We start from the raw sequence: 16,861 nt of genomic DNA, 5'->3' as shown, positions 1-16,861 counted from the left end.
TGCATCCTTGCTTGGCTTTGAAATAAATCTTTCTCTGCTCCAAACTCTGACATTTCAATTTGTTTGAACCCATTGTGCATTGGGCACATGAACTTGCACTAACAATTAGGAATCTGTTCCCAGGGAAGATCAACCCTGGCCTGGGTCAGCCCCTTCCCTGAACCCCCAGCAGCTGTTGGAGCCCATTTTGCTTCAGAGATCTCAGAGGGACTGTCATCCATGGCACAAGACTGTTTGGAGCCAAGAAACATCCAGAGATATGGTCCACATTCAGTGTTGTTGAGTGAGTCGCTCCAGCTTGCTCTGGCTCAGAATTGTCTCCACTCCATCTGGGCTGCTTCCCTTGTGGGAAGAGAACCACTGTGTCTGCTCTCTTTCAAGAGCTGGACCCATTGTTTGGAGACCTCCATCTGAGAATGGAAGTGGAATTTTAGACTACACCTCCTCTGATTTTCTGTGTGAACGTAGCTTAGTTGTTGTTTGTCTTTTTGTGTGTATCATTTTGGGGTGAGCCACTCATGATCCATTCTCTTTTGGGAGCCAGGCAGCTCTGCAGCCTCCATTTTGGAATGGAAGTGGAATTTCTGGAATTTGGCTTGTCTGATCTCTAGTTTGTGGGACCATATGTCTGTTGTTTGTTAGAGTTTGCATTGACCAGTTTAGACACCTTTGGTGATTAACGGAGCTTTGGTGATTAACAGGTTATCAGGATATCCTTCTCTATGGCTTTGGTTGGGATTTTCCCTTTTGAACTAGCCTTGGTCATTCATACAAGGCTTCCCAGGTGGTGAAGTGATAAAGAATTTGCCTGCCAATGCAGGAGACGTGAGAGACACGGGTTTGATCCCTGGGTCAGGAAGATCCCCTGGAGTAGGAAATGGCAATCTGTTCTAGTACTTTTGCCTGGAAAATCCTATGGACAGAGGAGCCTGGAGGGCTATAGTCCATGGGGTCATAAAGAGTTGGACATGACTTAGTGACTAAGCACGCATGCACACAGTCATTCATTCAACTTCATCTCTGATAATGCATTGGTTAAGAGTTCTCCTCTTTTGGACTGATCGGGCATTGGATAGGAATCTTCTTTTGGGGGGCTAGGGAAGTGTGACCCTGAGAAACTGGTTTGAATTGTTTGCTTGACATTTGATAACACTGCTGTTGCTGCTAAGTCACTTCAGACGTGTCCGACTCTGTGCGACCCCATAGATGGCAGCCCACTAGGCTCCCCTGTCCCTGGGATTCTCCAGGCGAGAACACTGGAGTGGGTTGCCATTTCCTTCTGCAATGCATGAGAGGAAAGGTGAAAGTGAAGTTTCTCAGTCGTGTCTGACTCTTAGCGACCCCATGGACTGCAGCCTATGAGGCTCCTCAGTCTATGGGATTTTCCAGGCGAGAGTACTGGAGTGGGTTGCCATTGCTTTCTCCTGGCCATGGATAATTAAGTATGGATGATCAGAGCTCTGTTCCATCTTATAGTTCCCTGGGGTATTTTTGTAAATTGAGGAGATCTTTAATTATGCTCCCTAAATGAAAGAAAATGCCTCAGTACTGTCTAAGATCTGGAGAACAAATGCCCCTTATGGCTTGGTTATTATATCAAAGTGGGTCTTTCGGTATTGCTGTTGGTGCTATTGGGTGTGTGTGTTTATATGTGAACGAGTGTCTCAGTACTGAGTCCAAATCCGCCTTTTTCATCCTGATTTTGCTGAAAATGAGGCATGAGAATGTGAACAGGTGATATGTGCTCTTGTCTATTACTGTTATTGTTTGTTTAAACTAAACAAATAACAGTATTTGGGATATTTGGGAACCGGAAAAAAAGAAAGTTCCCTGAAAATAGCCCCAAATGGCTGGGTTTTGTATAAGTAGTTAGAGGAGGAATTGATATTTCTCTTCCTGTGCCTGTGAGATATAAATGACCTACCTGGGGTCTCTGGAACTTATCTAAACATCTGTGTTGCTTGGAACTAAAGGAAAAAGGGATGTGGTAATAACATTTAAAAAACCCTCAAAACTTTTTAAGACTTTTATCATTTATGAGCAGCTAAGCTGATGTTTTGCAAAACTGCCACATCTTCAAGAAGAGTCATAAAAAGGATGTTTTAACAAAAACGAGTTTCTGATAACTTAAATCATAGTGCTAAGCTAGATAACATACTTTAAAAATCTAACGGAAACCGATTTCGTAAAACTGTTAGTAAAAAAAGATTAATTATATACAACTGAGTAAACTGATGAATATGGTTATAATTTTTTGGTTTTGCCTGAAATATTACTGGCTTTTAATCTGTGTTTTTCCAGATGTAAGGAAATCCTCCCCACTAAGTATAGTTATGACACAGAAAGTTAAAATTAATAAATAGGTATGGGAACTGGATTCCCAGGTGACACAGTGGTAAAGAATCCGCCTGCCAATGCAGGAGACTCAAGAGACGCACGTTCGATCTCTAAGACGAGAAAATTCCCTGGAGGAGGCAGTGTCAACGCATTCCAGTATTCATGCCTGGGAAATCCCATAGACAGAGCAACCTGGTGGGCTACGGTACATAGGGTCACAAAGTGTTGGACATTACTGAGCAGGCACTCACAAGCACATCATGGGAACTGGAAGCAAAAACATATAAGCCCAATTACAAATTAGGTAGTAGTTAAGTATAGAAGGTTTCATCCAGTTCAAATAATTGTAGATAAAGAAAGAAAGAGAATTGTGCTATGTACTAAAGATTCTAAGGAATATTCACTGCCCAAGGCTGATCAATTCCTTTCTACAATCGCCTTTTATCACCCTGTTCAGCAGAAAGTAACCAGAGCTATCCCTTTCCCACAAGACTGTAGAGTGGACATTGACAGTGGGGAATTGTAATAGGCAATAACAAATCTAACTCCATATTGGATTTGTTTCTTTTACTTTATCCTTTGTATTCTATTGCTTTTGCTACCAGTTGATCACTAAAGGGACATTGCCTATCGTTTAAAGAATACATGATGGGCCATCTCAGAGAACTCTCCCCCATGCTTAAATGTTAAACAAAAATATCTCTGTTCAGTTCACAAGGGACATTCTGACCTAACCCACCAGTGAATGGCTGTTTTACAAAGTTGTTTCTTGCATTAACAAATGTGTGACTGAGCCTCTGATAAAATGACATATAGTCCCATATGAGATAAATGATTGTAATAGTGTAACTCTAGATATGGGAATAAGCAACAAGAGGGAATACTGACTTTCCTGGACCATAAGAAACTAGTAAGACAAGAGGTCCAGAGACTTTTGGCACTGTTAATAAGTCCTAGTCCAGTGATAGCACATTGAGTAGCCTATCAGTGCAATATTCGCCAGACCTGGGAATGAGCATTCCTAGCACATGGGATGAAATGCCCTCAAAGCCATGGTCAAATTTATGATGAAAGGGCTCTGCCAACTAAACATTGGCACTTGCCATCTACCTCTACAAGGGTTAAATCATGAGCCACTGCTCCCGCTAACTTTGAACACCCCCTGAAAGGAGTTCAGGGTGGAGATCAGGAATCAGGTACTCTATACTCTGGGAACAACTGGCAGAGCAGGCTTTCAGATTGTAAGATATGTTCAGAAGATTTTCTGAGCTCAAATTATTGCATTTTCTCAAGGATATGAAATCTAGGAAAGCATTAAAACCAGTAACGGTGACATTTCGTTTGGCCACTGAGGAGAGAAATGCGTTTGGAAGCAAAAATGGAGTAACTGTCAGACTCTGATGCCACCAGCCATTTTCAAAGCGGTGTCTGCTGGAATTGTATCTGACCGGGACCCTATGGGCACCTCTGTCAAGTTTATGATTGGTCTACTTATCTGAACCTTTATTCTTTTTCTTGTTCAGACCTTGTTTCCTCAAGACTGAGGAGTATAAAGATGAGGGGGGATTTGTAACCAAGCAGGACCCAAGGAGGCTTCCTGGACAGAGTTCTCCCCCATACCCTCTGCTTTAGCTCCTCTCTGAAGTACCTGGATAACAGTATTTGATGCACATTTCTTGACTTGTTTTGCAGATGGTAAAAAACTCCCCCTCCCCAACAAATGGAAGATGTTAACCACTTGACGACCATGAGCACGTAGCGCCAGGCCTCCTGGAGCCTAAGGACTGACAGTGTCAACCCCTGTGACACTGCCTGTTCCCTAAGCATCAGCCAATCAGAGAATTGGGCACAAACTGATCACGTTTGTACCCTGTCCTTTAAAAATGCTTTGCCGAAACCCTTCAGGGAGCTCAGGGTTTTTTAGGGCGTGAGCCACCTGTCTCCACGCTTGGCCCTGCAATGAACCTTTCTCTGGTCCAAACTTCGATGTTTCAGTTTGGCTTCACTCTACATTGGGCACACGAACTTGCTCTAACATACCCACTCAATTTCTATACTTCTTTCAAGTCCCAAATAAATTAAAAAATTCATAAACACAATTTGTTCATCAGTTAATAAGTCAGACTACCAGAAAGAGAAAATGAGCCCCTGATATTTTGTGATCTTTTGGGGATAGATTCTAGACCAGTTTTCCTTTCCCTTCTTTGACCACAAAGTTCTAAATGGCCCTTTCTGAGTAAAATTTCCTAATAAACATTTCCTGAGTGCCTGTTCTGTGTCTGTCAGGATTTGTGCCAGGTATCGGAAATACAGGAATGATTAAGACAGTTTCCCTACCCACAGAAAGTTTGCAGTTTAAAGGACTTGAGGCAAGTAATTTTACACAATGTAAAATGAGTATTGAATAGCATAGAAATCCAGAGGAGAGGCATCTAAACCTAGTTTTTAGTAATAGAGGCACAACTATTGTGGAAAGATCTGGAGGAGGTAATACCTAAGCAGAGTCTTAAAAAATGGGTAGTAGTTAGCCAGGTGAGGAAGGCAGGAATTTCCAGAAGAAGAAACAGCATGAGCAAAGGCACCGAGGTGAGTAACATGTTATGTGCATATGCTGGAAAGGACACACAAGCTCACGAGTTTGAGGCAGAGACTGGCAAGAGATGATACTGAAAAGTTAGAAAGAAGGCATATCACAGAAAGCCATGCACAGCGATGGGGATAATATACCTAAAGCAAGCAAATAAGCAAAGACTACATTCTTTAAAGTACCTTCTGTCTTAAATTTTATGCCTCTAAACTCTGGTGGCTCAGATGGTAAAGAATCTGCCTTCAATCTAGGAGACCCAGGTTGGATCCCTGGGTTGGGAAGATCCCCTGGTGAAGGATATGGCAACCCACTCCAGTATTCTTGCCTGGAGAATTCCATGGACAGAGGAACCTGGAGGGCTACACTCCATGGGGTCACAGAGTCAGACACGACTGAGTAACTAACACTTTAACTTTCAAACTTTCCAAGTTGTTAGAAATTTCTCTACTGTATAACAGGCAGGGAAAATTGCTGATTGTTTCCCCTGCTTACCACTTATCCCTGAAATAGATAGATTCCTAGTCTCTTAAAATTTTTCTTAAATTTTATTATTGAAGTATAGTTGCTTTACAATAGTGTGTTAGTTTCTGCTGTACAGCAAAGTGAATCAGCTATATGTATACATACATCCCCTCCCTCTTGACCCTCCTTCCCACCCTCCCATCCCATCCCTCTGTTGCTGCTGTTTAGTCACTAACTCATGTCTGACTCTTTGCAACCCCATGAACTGTAGCCCACCAGTCTCCTCTGTCCATGGGATTCTCCAGGCAAGAAGACTGGAGTGGGTTGCCATTTCCTCCTCCAGGGGATCTTCCCAGTCCAGGGATCAAACCTGCATCTCCTGTGAATCCTGCATTGCAAGCAGATTCTTTACCCACTGAGCCATCAGAGAGACTCTCCCATCCCTCTAGGTCATCACTATTCCCATAAGTTCAGGTCAGTCACTCAGTCGTGTCTGACTTTTTGTGACTCCATGGACTGCAGCACGCCAGGCTTCCCTGTTCATCACCAACTCCAAGAGCTTGCTCAAACTCATGTCCATCAAGTCGGTGGTGTCATCCAACCCTCTCATCCTCTGTTGTCCCCTTCTCCTCTTGCCTTTAGTCTTTCCCAGCATCAGGGTCTTTTCCAATGAGTCAGTTCTTCACATCAGGTGGCCAAAGTATTGGAGTTTCAGCTTCAGCATCATTTCTTCCAAAGAAATCCCAGGGCTGATCTCCTTCAGAATGGACTGGTTGGATCTCCTTGCAGTCCAAGGGACTCTCAAGAGTCTTCTCCAACACCACAGTTCAAAAGCATCAATTCTTCAGTGCTCAGCTTTCTTTATAGTCCCACTCTCACATCCATATATGACTACTGGGAAAAACCATAGCTTTGACTGGATGGACCTTTGTCAGCAAAGTGATGTCTCTGCTTTTTAATATGCTGTCTATGTTGGTCATAGCTTTTCTTCTCTTAATTTCATGGCTGCAGTCACCATCTGCAGTGACTTTGGTTACCATCTATTTTCAGTGCTCCATGTAAACAGAATTTTGATATGTGACTTTGATAGTTTCGTAAATGCTATTAGGTTTGCTTTTCAGGTCATCCTTTCATAAAGAGGTTTATAAGTCTTCCTTCCCCTCCTCTCTTTTATGTCTGCAACAGGTTAATACAATTCCTTCATTTTAGCCTTTAGGTCATACCAGTGGCATATAACACTAATAGGTCCACATACACGTGCATGTGCATGCTCACACAGACACAAACACACACAGACATACACACCAACCTGTGCTTCATTCAAGACAAAATTAGATGAAACTTACTGATATTTTCTCCTGACTACCTTCCCACTTCCCTTATGGACTTTCTTCTGCCTTACCTGCTCAAATTCCCCAGGGCATATTTCTATTGCAAATGGAAGATTCTTGTCAGCCGGTGGAGAGCAGAGGAGCTGGACGCTGGACCCAGGACTTGGCTCATGGCTGGTTCATCCGTGTGCAGAGATTTATACTGTGCCTCATATAACTGACACCATCTTTTGCCTGGTATGATAGAGTTTAAATCCTTTGAGTTTTCTGAAGAAAAGGTGTTACCTTGGTAAACAGCATTATAATAGTACTTTCCTCCCTGGCCCAACCAGGATGCTTCCTCATAGTTTACTTTCCAAGCCTCGCCTTTCTTGCAGAGTGGAGTCCTTTGTTAGGGTTAGAATTTCCCATAAACCTGCTCAATAATTTGTTTTTGTTTGGCCTCTTTGAAATTTACACAAAGCATTCCCTGTAAAGGGCAACACTGTCCTGAAGGCTGAGAAAGGCACTTCAGACACAGGCTCAAAGTTGCTCTTTTCAGGCAGAGCCAGCTGAGTAATCTTATCTCAACTGGCTGCTTTTCAAGGTGCCCAATTCACGAGCTTTCCTCTCTGGGAGCAGTGTTTGCCCCAGGGGATCAAGTGCTTTCTAGTGAGGGGCAAAACTTTGGGAAATCCCAGAGCCCAGGACAGTACAGTCTGTTAAGGAGAATCTTGGGGAATGGAATGAACCCCACAGACCATGTCCTTCTCTGCCTCAAGCACTGGTAGAGATCAGCACTTGGCCCCAGGACAGAGACCAGACTGAGAGGTTACAAGGAAGCAGGGAACCCAGGAAAGGAGGAGAGACTGCAAAGGCAGCTGCCAGGCTCTGAGTCAAAGGCTATCAGTCATCTCTGCTCCGACTGCTCCACTCTCTCACAGCCCAGCCCTTTCCCGGGGCCGGGGCAGGGGATTGCTACATGCCAGCTTACCTGGGGAAAAACCGGAGCCTCACTTTAGTCCCTTCCGGTAATTGACATGACAGGGCAACCAGGCGGGGGAGGAGGGAGCTTCCCTTCATAAATGGTCCCACCCCTGGGCAAGGTGGCTCACTCTGGCAGCTAGTGACTGGGGAGTGTGTATCCGTCACCAGTCAAGCTCGGCCAGACTGAGAGACAGGCAGAGCAGCCCAGGGAGCCAGTGAACCATGGACAAGTTGAAGTGTCTGAGCTTCTTCAAGTGCAGAAGGAAGGAGGTAGGAGTCTGTGAGCTGCGGACCTGTGGAGGGCTTGGGAAGGGAAAACTTAAGGAGAGGCAAATCTCAGCTTTTGCTCTCTTTGGCTATTCCGTTTACCACATTTCTGTTCAACTGCCTTCAAGTGTGACTGAGATGTCCCCATAGAGGAGAGGAAACAGGACAGCTCTTACTCTGGTAGCGAGAAGACTTATGGTCGCCTCATCTTCTGCCTTGGGTATGCCCACCACTTTCTGTGTTCTGTCCCTCTCTGAACTGTGTCCATAGGTTAGAGGGAAATAAGAAAATAACCTGACCTGAGGGAACCCTTCCCTCTTCTCTGAAGTGGAGAGAATGCTGTTCCACCTGATGGGACATGAGAATTTGTCTGAATATTATTTTGTGGCTTTCAGAAAAGCACTGGTTTTACTCTGGAAAGGAACTCAAACTTCCCTGACAGCTCCAAACACCAAAACTAGCCAGCATGAAAAAGAGTCTATGATTTTTTTTAAAAGCAGAAACTATATTTGAACCTGTTTGTCAAAGAGCTCCTCCAATTTCAAGAGTATTGATTTCACCTAATTCATCTTTAAGACATTTGTACTTGAAATTTTATTTGGCCATCTTCATTTGCCTTTTATACTGGGTGCCACATGTAACCTTTTCACTAAAATTTGGATGACATAACCCAAAGAACTAGTAAAAATATCCACCTACAGAGGTTTTTTCATTTTAAAAGCAGTCATGCACAGAGGTGTCACTAGCTCTGGAAAACGTTCTCTTTGGCTATGTTTTTCAGGGTTTGTTTCTCTCTGTCTCTGTCTGCCTGTCTCTGTATGTCTTTCTCTCTCTCACTGTCACTCTATGAATTTTTGAAATTATGCTTCTGTGTAATTTTTAATAGAAAAATAAGCTGATGATATTTTTCTTTTTCTAGAATGCTGAGGTTGCACCCGAGAATCTTCATGTTAATGAAAATGATGAGAATCAGGAGCGTGGTAACTGGTCCAAAAAATCAGATTACCTTTTATCCATGGTTGGATATGCAGTGGGACTGGGGAACGTGTGGCGGTTCCCCTATTTGACCTACAACAATGGCGGAGGTACTACCCGCTGCCCCAATTTATTTCCCCTTCAGTTTTAAGGGAGGTGCTCTATGGCCTCTGATGATATTTAAGACCTAAGGAAAGGTATATGATAATATGGGTTAGTGGGAGGATGGGAAATGAGCATACTTCATTTTATTATTAGACCATGGTTTTCTAGCTCAAGTTGGAAAGCTGGTTTCATAAGATCTTCAGATATAAACTTGATAAAAGTTGTGTATTTAGCACTTTTGATTTCTCATTTGAAATCCCAAACAATCTTCATATGACTTACTCTTCTTAATTTATACATGTTCCTATAATAATGTATTCAGACTCAAGTTGTGTTTTGCCTAATTTATTGCTGAATCTAAGTAAAAGGCAGGGAATTGTCATTCTAATAGGAAATTCAAATAAATCATTTGCTTAAATAAAATAAGGCATTACATTTTGGAAACTTAAGTTTGGAAAGAGTTGATTAAAAGGTAATTAAAGGTTTTGTACGTTAAGCTGCAATATCAGTTACATATATTCCAAATTGGATTGACCAGGTAGAAGATCCTTCTAAAATGCAATAGAATTTAATTCAAGGCTAGGTGTTTAATTTCTGTAAAACAATATGGTTTATACCTCATAGATCACTAAAGAAGACTCAATTAGAACAAGGAGAAAAAAATAACTCTGAAGTGACACCCAAAAGGAAACAGAATGAATTGCAATATCCTCTAGTAATGTTGAAACAACTTTTCACTTACACCATATTTATTTACTTGTAATTACAAGTCCTATTAGAAGTGTAGAGGTGACATTCCCTTATATTTCAAAATTGGATACCAGTGAAACTATGCCACTGTAATTATTTTTCTTGGTACAATAGGATTTTGTGTGGCGATATTTCAATCTTACATTCCTTATTAATTGGTTATATTAAAACATTCATATTGCCCTTCAAAGATTTAAGAAAGGAGCTCTGTTTATGAAACACTTTAAGTGTTGGTCCATAAATTACCAACATAAATTACCAACTAGAGCCAACAGTGTTTAATCAAGAGTTTAGTATACATTTGAGCTGGAAGATGAGTCAGGAATCATATGTCCTAAGGTCAGTGTAGTTGAGAAAAGCATTCAGGTTCCTTTTCAGCCCCTAATGTTCAGGTTTAAATTAAGAAATACCCTGGGAGTTGATGTCATAAAGGGCCAGTACTTACTATAGATTTCTAGGAACTATATCAAACTAGGTTTAATATAGAATTTTTAAACTTAGCTGAAACAAAATGGCATTATTTTATTGTATGCTATTACCTCTCTCACTGTTTCCTCTAAAAATTAGCTTATCATATTGGCTCTCATTTTTAAAAGATCACATCATTTGAGTAGTGGATGATCTACTCTCTCTCAGTTGCTTCTCTTTTTTGCCCAAGGGTAGAACAGGAACACGAAATTCAAATTTGTCAAAAGTTAATAGATTAGATTTAAACTTATGGTCAGGCTTAAAAGACTGTTGCTAAAATCTGGAATCATTTTTATCTTTAGATGCTTTTTAACACTATAAGAAAGAGAAGTATCAGACTACCTTAGGGTCTAGGTCAGTAGTGTTAACTTTGTATTGCTAATCTACCAGTTATGGTTGTTATTAATAATGAAATAATATAATGGGTGAAAAGCCATTGATAACATTGAGGAAAATTGATTTTTGTGTGTGTCTACAAACCTGTTTACACTGGGCTGGCAAAATATTGCATATTGTTTTTCAAACAGATATTTTGTATTACTTTTTCTTCATATTTACCATTGGTGGGAATTAAACTTCTATTAGTCATAGTAATGATGGTATGTACATTGCAACATCTGTAAAAACATATTTGTCCTTATGTTCTGGTGACTAGTGACTTGCATGTAACAAGTACTTTATTGTCTTCTTATTTTTAGTAAAATATATTTTTAGGGTTAGAAAAAAATGTAATGCCCAGGTATGGTGTTATAGTATCATAATGGGAAAAGTATATGAAGAAAAAAATGTACATAATCCAACCCAAAGTCTAGTTTACTCACTTATTCCACATTTTCTTATTAAACATTGTTAATTTAAGACTTCTAGAATACTTAAACAACAAATTTAATATTCTGTACCCGCTTCTACCAAAATTCTGGTCAAAGTTTTAATGAATTGTATTCCCTAAAAGTAGACAGGATAAATGTAAAATAATAAAAGGTTTAACAACAACAACAACAACAAAACAAACAAAAATGGGACTGAATAATCTAAATGTAGGAATATTAGTCCTTATGAAATTGAATGTTAATTCTGCGTACATCTCAAGGGTTCAAGATTGTTATACCAAAAATAATGTTTCTTTAACATTGAGTGAAGACACATGACTATTTGGAGAATAATGAACTTAACTGCAATAGCTTCTACTTTGAACCACATTTAACATTTAAACCCTAAGTCTTAAAAGCAGATTGTTTTTGTTAGTTTTTAAGGAGAGAGGCGGGAAACTAGCTTTGAACATATACTATATGCCTGCCTATTTTGTGAAGTGTTTTCACATAGGCTCTGTGATTAAATCCTTACCACAAACTGATGACTTGGCATTGCTCTTCCCATTTATGAGGAACCCAAGACTGAGAGGTTAGATAAACTGCCCCAGGTCACATAACTAGTACATGATGAAGCCAGGATATAAACCTCGGTCTATCTGTCTCCAAAGCCTATGATCATTCAACGTCTTTGAATTGCTTTTTATGGGTTATTGTTTTTAATAATCACAACAACCTCATTAGGTAATACCAGCATCCCCATTTCATGGATGAGGAATCCAAGGTTTAGAAAATCAACAACTTTCTTACAGATTTGAAGCCCAGATTCAGTTCTCTCTGACTCCACTTATCAGACTGCTTTCAAAATGTTGTGTTGGTTGTCAAAGTGCCATCAAGATCTGGGCATATAATGGTACTTTGGTTCTTTTTCTGCCTTTTCTAGGTGCCTTCTTAATACCATATGTGATTATGCTAGCCCTGGCTGGCTTACCTCTGTTCTTCTTAGAGTGCTCCATGGGGCAGTTTTCTAGCCTAGGTCCAGTTGCAGTTTGGAGGCTTCTTCCATTGTTTCAAGGTTGGTATTAGAATGTTTTCCTTGTTATGCTTATGGGTTTGTTTCTGCGTATAGCTGTCCTCACTGTGTGGATGAAAGCATTTAACATTTGGACACGATGGCCCAGGTAGTAAAGAAACTGCCTGCAATGCAGGAAACACAGGTTTGATCCCTGGGTCGGGAAAATCCCCTGGAGGAGGAAATGGCACCCACTCCAGTATTCTTGCCTGGGAAATCCATGGACAGAGGAGCCTGGTGGGCTATACAGTCCATGAGGCAGCAAAGAATTGGACACAACTGAGCAACTAACTTTCAAAGTCACAGACATACATTGTTTTTTTTATTTGCCACCATCAAATTTAGAAATCAAATGTTAATATGTATTTCTCTTTATCTTGGGCTGCAGATATTGTTGGGGTTAAGAAGGATATGAGGAAGTTGTTTTATTTTCACCTTTTGAATTCTCTTGGCAAACAGTCTTGTGTGTTAACTTTATGGCTCTGCCTTTTCTTCTACTCCGTATGCGGTCTCTGTGATGTTGCTTTTGCCTATCTTTTACAATGCCTCATTCAGGAAAGTTGAAGGGCAGGTCACTATTTTTTTCTTGGATGATCCTAATGGAATAGGACACTGGGAACATTTTTTTTTAAATGCTTTGATTGTTATTAAACATTAAACAGCCTTTCTGTTTGAAGATTATATATCATTTTTGGTACGTGCTAGCTGCTGAAAGCTACCTGTAAAAGTTTCAATGTAACATCAAAAATACACTTATAGTGAGGTGAAGAGACTATTATGCTGGAATATTAAGGAAGCTACCTCAAAAGTTAGTCTTAGCATAGAAGTGATATTCAGTGTGCTAAGCTGCATTTTCAAACTAGAGAGTTAAAGAAATTTCAGAAGTTTAAATTCAGATAATTACAATTTACTGAATTTTCTTTACACACCTTGTAGAAATGCTGTACATTTCCCCTTAGGAAATTCTTTCAGAGGCTTTATCTTCTACTTGTCAAAATGCTGGGGTATAGATGAAGATGGGAGTATTGGTCACTGAATCGACAGGATATGAGCTTTGAAATTTTTTTTTTTTTAATAGTACCCACTCTGACAAGAATTTACAGACTTAATAAGAATGAGTAAAGAACATGGCTTTTCTTTATGTGAATTCAGTGGCTTAATATAGATCTTTAATCTTAGCACCTTTTCCTGATCAACTCAAAATCTGTCTAAAAAATCAATCATCAAAATAATTTTGAGAAGCTATTCAGACAACAGTACTGTCTCCCACGCCTCCAATAAAGAGAAAACATTGAAACAGTTTTCTCAGTTTAAAATAGATTTTGTGGAAATTGAGAATGCAGCTGTATGAATTAGCAAAAGAAATTTCACTTATTTTTTTAATTTTATTTTATTTTTAAACTTTACATAATTGTATTAGTTTTGCCAAATATCAAAATGAATCCACCACAGTACTTATGTTTTTAATTGTTCTCTTTTCCAGGTGTGGGGATTACAATGGTCCTGATATCCCTTTTTGTGACAATCTATTATAATGTCATAATTGCCTATAGTCTTTACTACCTGTTTGCTTCTTTTCAACGTGAACTACCATGGTCAAAATGTTCCATCAGTTGGGCTGATGGAAACTGTAGCAGATCACCTTTCGGTAAAATTCATTTATTTATTGTTAACTCTGAATCATTCATTCTTTTATATTTTCTAACAAGATTAAAGGCCTAAATCATTTCCTAACAAATTTAGGTTCAACTTTAAGTGAGCCACAGGTTACTGATGAAATCAGAATAAGTCATGTATAATGTGAAAGTTGATTAATGCAATATGTTAATTTCTGAGGGCAGCCAGTAAAGCTAAACCACTACTTGGAGTACTTCTTGCAGACCTAGGTTGTCAGTGGTAGACAAGGAAGAAAATGGGAAAGTGGTAAGAGAGAAAATCACTGTTTATGATACATAGTAGTGTTCAGGAGATGGTGAGTATTGCTAGTCTTTGGAATAATGTAGCATCAATATTGTAGACTATTACCACTGGGATTGGCTGTGTATATTGGAGAATAAATTGATACAGATTTAACACTTCTTAGGAATTTAAAGGTGTCATTTATTTATATAGGTTAAATAAGTCCACATATGAAAATTTCCCTAGAGTACTGAATCCCAATTGAAATGACTATTACTCTATAGCTGTTGTTACTGTAAATAAACTGTAAATATAAAAATACATACTGTTTAAAAGGGCAGATATTTTCATACTCACCCTCAGCTTAGTAGTAGAGAAAATTTAAGTTGCTGAGTGTGCATGGCTTATTCCATTTGTGAAATTTCTACTCCACATTCACTAAATAAGAATTTAGACAGTACCTTAAGTATTTCACCATTTAAAATTTATTTCCAGGAAAGCACTCGTCTAAAACTAAGTACATGTCTGTGTGTATTCTTTTTTTCTAATTTTAGTGACACATTGTAATGTGAGTATAAGCATAAATGAAATCTTTCAAGCGAATAAAAGTTGGGTAGACGCCAACAATCTTACCTGCATCAATGGAACTGAAGTTTATCAGACAGGACAGCTTCCCAGTGAACAGTATTGGAAGTGAGTACAGTACATTATCTACATTATCTACATCCTACATGTTAGTAAAGTTTTTTATAAATAAAATAAAAAATTGATCAGCTCCTTAACTCGTATAAGAGCAAATTATACTTCATTTGACTCAAATGTTTATCCTGTGTGAATAGTAGTAGCCTGCAAAATTAGCGCATAGCTAATAGATTGTCATTCATAAGTTAGTTATTAAATGGGCACAAGGTCATCAGTGATGATTTATATAGTGCTTATTATCTATAAGTTAGGGCATTGCTTTGAAGAAAAATATGCAATTTTTAGACTATAATGAGCAAGTTCTAATGATAAACAGTTGGGTGATGAATAATACTAGGGGCAGAATTGCTATTTAAGGCTGAAATTCTTCATTATTCATTTTGTTTATAGTTGTCGTTATATGACAAAATAGATGTTTGGGGTTATATTTGCTTTTATTAATTTTAAATGATCTCTAATCTCCTTACTGTATACCTGCCCTTTACCCTTATATAACTTCTTTGACTACTGCTGTAATGAAATCTTCCTCATCTCCATGTTACTGCTCTGTGTGACCCTTTTAAAATCTGGCCCCTGAAATGTTCTAAACATCAAGCTAACAAGTAAAACCCTATATCTATATATGTCCCTAGTGGAAATCATGGAATTTTCCAGAAAGCCTTTGAAAAAGGTATAAATAATGGGACCATTTAGCTTTGATAATAACAACAAGTATGATGAATTAGAGCTTCCCTGGGTCAGGTGGTAAAGAATCTGCCTGCAATGCTGGAGACTTGGGTTTCATCCCTGGGTCTACGTTCAATCCCTGGGTCGGGAACATCCCTTGGAGGAGGGCATGGCAACCCACTCCAGTATTCTTGCCTGGGAAATCCCATGAACAGAGGAGTCTGGCGAGTTACAGTCCACGGGGTTGCAAAGAGTCAGACACGACTGAGTGACTAACACTATGATGAATACAAAAATATTTAATACAATTTAAAATGTCTTCTCTGTCATTTTAACTTGAGAAAAAAAAATACCATAATGAGTAAAATAATCTGATGTTAATTTTTTTCCATAGAGGAGCTTTGAAATTTTAGGGGAAAATCGGAGCTAAAGGAATGAGTGGATCTTTTATTCTATGATTTGAAATTTTGAATTGGCTGCAGTTAACCAGAAAGTTTTGAGCCTGACTTATCACTGAATTATTTTTGCCCCTCCATACAACTGTATCAGTAAAAGGCTCATATGACATTGATGTCATATTAACATTAATAAATACTAATTAATATTAGTATTAAATGAATAAATATGAATTAGTATGACTATTAGTAAAATACTCATGAAGCTTCCCCTGTATGAAAGATATTACAAAATTCAATGTATTAAGATGAATGATTGTGTGTTAATCAAAGGACATCTGTGTTTTCAGTAAAGTGGCACTCCAACGGTCAAGTGGACTGGATGAGACTGGAGTCATTGTTTGGTATTTAGCACTTTGTCTTCTTCTGGCTTGGCTCATAGTCGGAGCAGCATTATTTAAAGGAATAAAGTCTTCTGGAAAGGTAATTTAGAAAACACCTTAGACAGTGATGTTGCTGTTTTCCAATTTCATTGTAGTTCAATGCCAAGTAGTATCAAATGCATGTTCTTTTCTATCATGAGAGCCTTCGAATGTGTGAAAAGCTTTCTAAGTAGGCAGCCTCACTCTAAGAAAATACATAAGAACACTGCTATTGTTAAGAATAAAACTAGCAAAAATTAGTACTAGATGTGTGTGAGTTCTCTAAACTTGGACCCTTCTAGCTGATACAGCATTCTGGGAGTATATTTTTAAAATTTCCATCCTATTATAATAAAGAAGCATGTTGAGTGGAATTATATGTTACAATTTTTGGTTTGGAAAGTCTAGACCCCTGTTACATATGTTATATAGGGTAAGAGTGTCAGCATTCCCATTATTCCACTGAGAGAGAAAGAAAAAAATAAAGCTATACAAGTGTTCTCTTAAAGCTTGCCAAAATGGACTCAGAACCCTCTCTCAGCAGAAAGTCCTCTTCTGAAAAACATTTCCTATGTCATTGTTTTATTTTTAAACTTTCAGAGAGCACTGTGGCAATATCAGAGAACATGAAATTTTCTCTGTGAGCAG

At 39.0% G+C, this 16,861-nt stretch overlaps 1 protein-coding gene and 1 long non-coding RNA gene across 9 annotated transcripts in view; one reads left to right on the top strand and one right to left on the bottom strand.

The window, feature by feature from the left end:
* The window catches only part of SLC6A14 (solute carrier family 6 member 14), a 446,075-nt gene that overhangs the window by 410,528 nt on the left and 18,686 nt on the right, over positions 1-16,861 (top strand). For 6 of the 8 annotated variants that reach the window (XM_086387224.1, XM_086387223.1, XM_086387225.1 and 3 more), the window contains 6 exons: positions 6,806-6,954; positions 8,870-9,035; positions 12,001-12,132; positions 13,613-13,777; positions 14,583-14,721; positions 16,142-16,274. In XM_086387224.1, the coding sequence (XP_086243350.1) occupies positions 8,966-9,035; positions 12,001-12,132; positions 13,613-13,777; positions 14,583-14,721; positions 16,142-16,274 (639 nt within the window). In that variant the 5' untranslated portion in view covers positions 6,806-6,954; positions 8,870-8,965. Of the gene's footprint in view, positions 1-6,805; positions 6,955-7,804; positions 7,954-8,078; positions 8,171-8,869; positions 9,036-12,000; positions 12,133-13,612; positions 13,778-14,582; positions 14,722-16,141; positions 16,275-16,861 lie in introns of those variants that run through there. The other 2 variants (XM_086387230.1, XM_086387222.1) reach the window with 2 other exon arrangements.
* Positions 6,501-6,916, bottom strand: LOC147341594 (uncharacterized). Its single transcript, XR_015158770.1, has 2 exons — positions 6,789-6,916; positions 6,501-6,562 (listed from the first exon to the last, which is right to left on the bottom strand). It is a non-coding gene; the product is annotated as an uncharacterized LOC147341594 (long non-coding RNA).

Source organism: Bos grunniens, chromosome X (genome assembly GCF_055505025.1).
Source record: "Bos grunniens cultivar Pamir isolate PY7600 chromosome X, Bosgru_T2T1.0, whole genome shotgun sequence".
In the NCBI taxonomy this organism is placed as follows: Eukaryota; Metazoa; Chordata; class Mammalia; order Artiodactyla; family Bovidae; genus Bos; species Bos grunniens.
Note: the sequence above shows the minus strand (reverse complement) of the source record. Positions and strands in the feature narration are given on the sequence as shown.